The 8,861-nt window shown below is 41.4% G+C and overlaps 1 protein-coding gene across 1 annotated transcript in view; it reads right to left on the bottom strand.

Moving 5' to 3' along the window:
- PIN4 (peptidylprolyl cis/trans isomerase, NIMA-interacting 4) overlaps positions 1-8,186 on the bottom strand; it is a 94,571-nt gene extending 86,385 nt beyond the window's left edge. Inside the window, exons 1-2 of the mRNA XM_069211843.1 lie at positions 8,043-8,186; positions 1,297-1,367 (exon numbers count right to left, since the gene is read on the bottom strand). Of these exons, the coding sequence (XP_069067944.1) occupies positions 1,297-1,367; positions 8,043-8,082 (111 nt within the window). The 5' untranslated portion in view covers positions 8,083-8,186. The remainder of the gene's footprint in view (positions 1-1,296; positions 1,368-8,042) is intronic.
- Between the last annotated feature and the right edge of the window lie 675 nt (positions 8,187-8,861).

Raw genomic sequence — 8,861 nt, forward strand, 5'->3', positions numbered from 1 at the left:
CAGTAGAACATTTGTTATTACCAATTGGATTTCTCTGCATTTTAGCTTCCAAATATAAACAAAATGTAGCAATATTTTGGGTATTTTCCTCTATATGCCCACAAAATAGCATTGGTAGCTGCGCCTAAAGCGTTTTTTTGTTTTTAATTCTTTGCCCATGCTGTTGAGCATGGCTTTAAACCAATGGAAAAGATAGTAGGCCCCAAAGGCAAGACAATTGGCTTTGCCTAGCCTTGTTTCCTTAGTGAATTTTGCAGCTACAAACATCTTTTTGGATTATTGAGTTACTTAAGATTGTAGCATTTATCACCAGGTTGTATCACATAAGTACATAATCAGACCCATCAACAAAACTTTGCCATTTGTGAGGGTTCATCTTTATGGAACTGCAGTGGAAGTAATGGTGCTGGCAGATTTAAAACTAATAGTTTTTTAGTGAGCAGTGAAATTTACCATGCACATTACTGCAGTTCATTGGGCAAGAGAAGTTTTGTTTTCGAAGAAAACAAAATATGTATATAAATGTACTGAGCTTGCTTATAATCACGATGTGAGAGCTATTTTGTTTAGCACTGTAGCCCAAGAGGACACAATTTAAGCAAGGAACAATGGAGGAGCACAAACAAACAAAAAAAGGGGGATGGACGCAAGGAGGGTAGACGAAACCCCCAATGAGGGGATGCACAGCTCTTTGCACATAGGCATGGAGCATTTTGCGAATAGCCAAAAAAAGTAATATTCTGAAAGTAAATATGTGGCTACATACATTTATATTCAAGTTTGTGTGTCAGTAATGTCAGTCATGCATAGTGACCAGTTTTTGACTGTTTACTTCTCACCCTAACATTAACAGTTTTTTAATCATGAACCTTATATACCGAGTTGGACTTTGTTCAAGTGTGAGGGCTATCTGGCTCGGGTTGGGCTGGTGTGGGACGGCTGGAGAAAGAGGCAAGAGGAGACTGATAACGGAGCGAGTGAAAACACTAGCACTAGTGGGGAATGATCAAACACAAAGAAAAACGTAGCTCCTAAAATGGTAGTAGTGGTTAAACACAGGTACTTGTAATATACTCTGGGGGAAAGCTAAACACAATAAGAGGCATGCATGTCATAGACAAATGGGAACGAAGGATACTAGAGCGACGCTGGAGAGAACAAATGGTAAGCCTATGGGCGGGCTGAAGCCCACTGATTATAAACATGTCTCTTCGAGGCAGCATATGCAAAGTCTAGACAAGACCTAAAAAGGTCCTTACTGGGAGAATTAGCTACAGGGCTGGAATGTACACTCACCTTTACTGCAGTACCACCCTTGGGAGCTTGAGCCTTTTTATCGCCGCCATCACTGCCAGATGCTCCCCCACCTTCAAAAAAATAAAAAAATAAAAAGACTGCTATCACAGTTAGGTCGGACATACACAGTTTTGCAAGACGAGGACACCATTGCATTTCAGTTGCACACAAGCTAACTGCAAACAAGCATCGGCAAAGACAAAAGGTCTCACCTATGTGAGAGCCAGAGGGTTTGGAAATGAATTTTAGCCATGCCATACACCAGTGTGGCTGGTGTTCATTCAGCAAGGCTTAAGGTTAGTGGTGTGGAATGGGGTGGTGTGGAATGGGGTAGAGCGGAATAGGGTAGATTGAGGCAGAGTGAAGTGTAGATTGTAGTAGGGTAGATTGGAGTCTTTAGAGAAGGTTAGACTGGAGTGGGGTAGATTGTAGTGGAGTAGAGTGGAAATGAGTGGGGTGCAGTGTGGTGAGGTGGTGTTGCCTGGAGTAGGAGGAGTGGGGTAGACTGAAGTAGGATGGACTGCGTTAGGAGTCTGTGCAGGGTGGAGTGGGATAGATTGGAATGGAAAGGAATGTAGTAGATTGGAGTGGAGTAGACTGTAATGGAGTGGAATAGATTGGAATGTGGTGGGATAGCCTGGAATAGGTGGGATGGAACGGATGGAGTGGGGTAGTTTGGAGGGGAATGGGGTGAAGTGAATTGATTTGGGGAGACTGGAATGAGATGGATTGGGTTAGAGTTGAGTGGGATAAATTTCTAGAGGGATAGAGTGGAATGGGGTTGATTTGGTTAGATTGAGTGGATAGGGGGAAGACTGGAGTGAGGTTGAGTGGAGTGGGATAGGTTGGAGTGGGGTATATTGGGGAGTGGAGAAGGTTGGATCATAATGGAGTAGTCTGTGGCAGACTGGTGTGGAGTGTAATGGACTGGGTGGATTGGAGTGGTGTAGATTAGAATGGAGTGGGGTAGAGTGGAGTGTGGTAGATTGAAGTGGGGTGGTAGATTGGAGCGGAGTGGGGTAGACTGCAGCGGACTGGATTAGAAAAGAGTGGGTAAATTCTGGTAGACTGGCGTGGGGTGAAGTGGTGCAGATTGGAGTGTGGTAGATTGGATTAGAGTGTAGAGTATTAAAGTGGATGAGATTAGAGTGAGAAACTGGAATGCAATAGGGTAGATTGGAGTGGAGTAGATTGGCGTGAATTTGGGTAGAGTGCAGTAGAGTTTGGTAGAGTACAGTGGAGTCAGGTAGAGTGGGGTTTTCCTGGGGTGGAGTGGGGCAGATTGGGGTGGGGGGAATGGATTAGGGTAAACTGGAGTGAGGTAGAGTGGATTGGGGTGTATTTATATTGGAGGAGATTGGAGTGGGGTAAATTGGAGTGGCCTGAAGCATATTGGGGTGGAGTGGACAAGAATGGGGTGGAGTGAAGTAGATTGGTCTACTTCTGTAAATTCTTCCTTCATGAAATCCACTAATTCTAAGACATGTACCATAGGTGCACTTTTGTGACTTTCTATAAGAATTGGGCCCCTAACTAGGCCTGGCGTTAACCAAGAAATGCTTTTATTAAAATTCTATTTTTCACTCTCTAGCTAGCGGGTGACTTTACTGTGAGTGATAGTATTCTACTTTTCCACAAGGAGCAGATTGGCACACAAAGTAGTTTTGTTCAGTGCCAGGAACTACTGGGGCAATGTGTGCTTTTTGAGACCCAAAAACTTTTTTTTGCTTTTTACCAATGTTTGTGAAAGCCCGGTAGCTCCCAAAACAATAAAGTGCTACAAAAAACAATGTAAAAACAAGACACGCTTTGACAACACCAAAAGACTGACAACCAATGTTGGATCAGTTGGCTTCGCTAGTGCTCGTTTATTTTCATGTTTCCGATAATCTTGTTGAAAATGGTTACACTGATTTTCCATTAGGAATTTTTTGGGAAATACTGGCATGCATTAACAAATTTTACTAAATGATGCTTCAAAGAAACAGTACCTACAATTTCACTGTAATTTAGAAAAAAACGTTTTTTCCCTACTTGTATTTTTCTCAACATTTTATTATGAAAGCAAAGAATCCTCAATCTTATTTACAAACGTCTGCAAACATCTGCATCTAATCAGAGAACATTCTGGGAGCATTATATGTAGTGTCATATTGTTAAACTTTTCAAACATGTGTACACTTTGTTTTTTTACTGGAACCTCTGCCAGTAGTGCTGTGTGTTCATACAATGTTTATTTAGAGCGTTCAACCTAATAATAAACGCTTTGCATTAATGAACCATAAATCCATGTTGAACAGCATTAACATATGGATGCAAATATTACCTCAAATACAGACAGTTGCCTATCTAAATTGGCAGCCAAAGGGTTTGTGCTGCAGGGGTTGGGCCTACTTGTTCCAAGGACAAAATAAACATGAAATCTTGTTGTTCTTGGCCCCAAACAATATGTCCTGGGCATCAGGCTATAGGAATTCCACACTCATGATTGTACTAGAGTGGAATGGAATAGACTGGACTGAAGTGGAGTAAGAGACGGAAGTGGAGAGTGGTAGGTTGGAGTGGGGTGGGGTAGATTGGCATAGAGTGGAGTGCAGTAGATTGGAGTGTGGTAGACTGGCATGGAGTGGAGCATATATTCAGGTGAAGTAGACTGGATCATAGAGGACTGGTTTGGGGTAGACTGGAATGGAGTGGGTATACTAGAGTGGAGAAGATTGGAGTTGAGTGTGGCAGAATGAGTGGGGTAGACTGTGGTAAACTGGGGTGGAGTAGATTGTGGTAGATTTGGAGTGGGTATATTGGAGTGGATTGGGGTAGAGTGGAGTAGACTGGAGGCAGATTGGGGTACAGTTTTTAGACTAGGATGGATTGTGACAGATTGAAGTGGGGTGGGGTAGAGTTGGTAGATTGGAGTGGATTGGGGATGAGTTGGGTAGAGCGGAATAGGGTTGAGTGGGTGGGGTAGACTGGAGCAGCGTGGGATCGATTGGAGTGGCATGTCGTAAAGTGGCATAGATTAGAGTGTTTTAAGACTAGAGGGGCATAGAGTAGATTGCCATGTTGTAGAGTGGAGTGCTGTGACAGAGTGAAAGGGCACAGAGTTGAGTGGCATAGTGTGGAGTATGCATGGTGTAGTAGCACACTGCCATTACAGACCACACATTTTCAATTTAAATTACAATCACAATTACATTGGCATAGACATACAGTTTTACTGCGCGCAAACAATGTGTGGAAAAGTCATCACCAGGTGTATTGATGTGTTTTGACCGTATTCAAATATTTGTTTCCACCACACTTCAGGATTACAAACAAATGTGCTTCATCTGTACTTTTATAATGCTGATATATTCTGAAACATCAGCACAGTTCATTTTTGTTGTGTGCTATAAAACAAAATAACAGCTTCTCCTCTGACATGGGTACTCAGCAGGGTTGTCGGAAATTCTCTCCCTTTGTAGTCACAGAAAGAAAAGTAAACACTAAGCTCCCCTTGGACAACTGAGCCTGACATTTGATCTCAGTCTCTGAATGCACAGCAAATGTGATAAAATAAAAACATTTAAAGGCCGGTTTACAGAAAGAGAGTACTCAGAAGGATACAGTATACAAAAGATGAATCATGGGGGACAAATTCAAGCTGGGCAGCCTAAAGCAAATAAAGCCAGCAAATAGAAAGCAATCAACTGTGAGTTAGAAACCACAAAACCAATGGTAAGTAAGGGGGGGCAAAATACATTCTTATGGAAGCTTTTAGAATGCCCACTTGAAGTACTTAGCTGCTCGACCTAAAAAGAACCTGATGGTCCTCAAAACACCACAAATTAATTTGTAGTTTAATTTCACATTGAAGGACCAAATTTCAAACTAAGAGAATTTTAGTATTATTTTCCCTCTAATATGACATATATAAGCTTTAATCCAAATTCTAGAGTTGACCGAAGACTACAGCTGTCAAACGTGATTTTGATCACTAAGCTATGTCTAAAACTGGTTACAATGCATTTGAGAATGCAGTTCACTCCTGAAAGAAATCAGGACCTGAGGCTATTGGAATATGGTTAGGACTCTCCTTGTGATCTTTGTGCATTTTGCTTACCACAGCTAGAATGCTAAATGCAAAATCAGAAACACACTCTTCTTCTTGTCAAAGGCTTGCTTTTATTGTACTATTATTAAATAGCCATAAGAATATAGATTTTCACTGGCGACTGTGGCAAATGTTTTTTTTTGTGGCATCCTTAAGAATCTACAGGGTATTCAGAGGACTGACTAAGTAGAAACCAGAGTGTTGTGGAATTTTCCAAAATTTCTAATTATAGCAAGGCTCATGTTGACTTAGTTTGGATTCTAGCAGGGCTCTGATCATGCACCTTTCTGATTATCTGCAACTCTGAAAGTACCAGAGATATGGACTAGATGTAGGAAAATCCGATTTTGCGATCTGAGCGACTCGCAATTTGAGAGTCGCAAAATCGGATGCTGGATGGTGTCCCTGATACCAGCTGCGAATCGGAAGGGGGTCGCAAAGACCCACCTCATTAATGTTAATGAGGCGGGTCGCAATTTGCGACCCCGCTTCCAATTCGCAGCACTCACAGGGATGGTGGCCTGCTGGAGACAGCAGGCCACCATGTCTGTGACTGCTTTTTAATAAAGCAGTTTTTTTTTTTTTTGTAGTAGTATTGCAGCCCGTTTTCCTTAAAGGAAAACGAGTTGCAACACAAACGAAAAAATGAAACGTTTGTGTTTCATTTTTTCAGAGCAGGCAGTGGTCCATAGGACCACTGCCTGCTCTGAAAAAATGTTTTCAGGGCCATTCACAAAGGGGAAGGAGTCCCATGGGGACCCCTTCCCTGGTCACAAAGCAATTCTACATTGCGATGCGAATCGCAAATAGGAAGGGGAACACCCTTCCTATTTGCGAGTCGCATTCCCATTTTGTGAGTGTGTAACCAGGTTACCGACTCGCAAAATGGGAATGAGCATTGCGATGTGCGTTCTGCATGGCGCAAACAGCAAAATTCGCTGTTTGCACCATGCAAAACGCTTGCTACATCTGGTCCCTAGTTATCTCAAATCTTTTAATATTCACTGCCTTTACATTTGCAGAGGCTCTGCTTACGAATGGGTTTGGTTTAGGCTAGCATTCCAACCAAAATAGGGCTCTGAATATGCTAGCAGTTTTGGAATTGGATTATTAGTGATGTCAAAGGACATGATACGAGTGAGGTCATATGTGAGGTCATAAGCAATGCATGGCACAAGTTATACATAACGTTGCCAACTATAACTGGTGAATTTCTGTGTTTTTTAGTTTAAAAAGTCAACTATAACGTTACGTAAACCTTTGTTCTTTTCAGTGAAAAGAAAAAAAAAATATATATATATATATATACACACAGACACTTATATATCTCACACACATACATACACACACATATATATATATTTGTATCATATACACATATTTATATATATCTCTATATTGGTGCCTGAAACTGTGCACAAACTCCCTTAATTGCTCTATAGTACCTGCTATCTTCTCCTTGACTGAGATCAGCTATTCCTAGTTAATATTTATCCAGACAGTGGTTTGAGAGTCCAGAATTCCTGATGGTTTTGGTAACTCTATTACCGGCCGCATTAGGAATTAGGAGATCCCCAAAATTACTTCAGAACTTTAAGATACACCCCTACCAGGGTATTTCAGCTGCTGACAGTAGTAGACATTTTGCAAGAAACCTGTGGAGAAGAATCGGCAAAATACTTCTCCGTAGGACTATTGTACTTACTGCTTTTCATTTACGAACTAAGGGCCAGATGTAGCAAAGGTTTTTACCCATTCTGTGTCTATGGGAAAAAGTGTTCGTACATATGGCCCTAAGAAGTTAAAATTCGGCAGGGGTAGCTGCATGCTCTCTAAAAAATTAATTATATATATACATATATGTGTATAGAGCGCACAGCTACTCCTAGGAGTGCCCCTTCACTGAGGATTTCAGAGCTCAAATAAACCTCAATAGCATTAATGAGAAGAGAACAACCACGTTTTCAATGTGCTGTGAAATAATGATTCGGAGCCCAGGGTCTTAAGTTCAAGAGGAAGCTAATTCCGGGTATTAGCTGCCAAAAAAGAGAGCGCGATATATAAATGGAGAGAAGGACTTCCCTTAGAACTTGGAGAATACCGGTTTACTGTCTTCTTGATGGCTGTCTGAAAAGTAAGTACGGAGTAGAATATCTTTAAAAAAACCTTGGTTTTCTGCTTTTTGAACAATTATGAATGTTTTCATTCATTCAGCAGACCATGGGGTTTAACCTCCATGAAAATGTCCATATAAAGAGCTAGAAGCTAGGGCCAATAAATCAGTAGACACCTGAAAAAGGAGACCTCTGCAGCAAACTAGTGGACGGAGCAAGTAAATTAATCATCAGGTACTCACTACTCAACATAGAAACAGAAGTTTGCAGAATGCAGCTCATTTCACAATAGCATACAAGATTAACCACAGAACCTAAAAGAACTCTGCTGCCTTCAAAGGAGTACACCCCATTACCATAGTCAGAACACACGAGGTGAAAAAGAAAGTAGGCTATAAAGCCTAAAGGGGATCCAGCGATAATGGGGCTAATGATGGTCATAGAGTTGGGAAGATCTCGGAAAAGACACTGAGGTGCTGATCAGGTTCACCCCAAACAGTGGTTGCTAGAAGATTACAAGACAAAGCCATTCAAAGTACCTTTGCTGCCTTTTGCACCACCTTTCCCTTTGGGAGGCATTCCGCAGCCTACAGCAGCATAAACTACCCGCGTACACACAGTACTGAGCGGACTCCAGCAGCATGGACATGGAAGAAGTGCGAGCAATGCGCGCGCATTGCCACTTAACGCTGAAATGCATTCCGTTTTTAAAAGAGGAGGGGAATCCCCAAACCTACAGAATTATCAATAGCAAACAAAGGAAATTAACTCAAAATTGGAACTAAGTATAGTTATAACAATTATGTACGTTCCACGGCAATCCGTATGATTATAGACCGCTATAACTGTTCCAAGATGGCCGCTCCTAGTCGTGGTTTGTGAAGGCCCCGTGGTCTCCCGGCATCCGTGGTCTGTTTTTACTTTCGATTATCGTGTACGTAATTTCCGGCAATAAAAAAATTAAAATAAAATAAAAATAAAAATACAAGATTCTCTTATTTCATTGCTGTTTCAATGGTTTGGTGTGTATGGCTGTAGTTCTGGATTAGAGTACAGAAGTCTGTTCCCAAACTTTAGCTATGGGCTGTAACTGCCTTCAAAAAAGATTAGATAAATCCAGACAGCTACCGATTAGATTTGTCACTTTCCGTTAAATTGAAACTAACCCACAGTTAAACTCACTATTCTGAAAGACACCCTGTTCTCTCGAGCAACTTCAAATGTATCTTCTTTTATTGCGCCCCAGTTCTTATAATACTGTATTATTACAGCCTTAACGTACGTTTTATTTTAAAATCTTCTTGAGTGGTATAGAGTACCCGAATTTGAAAGTCAGGAGACGCCACCCACCAAAGGTT

Source organism: Pleurodeles waltl, chromosome 10 (assembly GCF_031143425.1).
Source record: "Pleurodeles waltl isolate 20211129_DDA chromosome 10, aPleWal1.hap1.20221129, whole genome shotgun sequence".
Lineage (NCBI taxonomy): Eukaryota > Metazoa > Chordata > Amphibia > Caudata > Salamandridae > Pleurodeles > Pleurodeles waltl.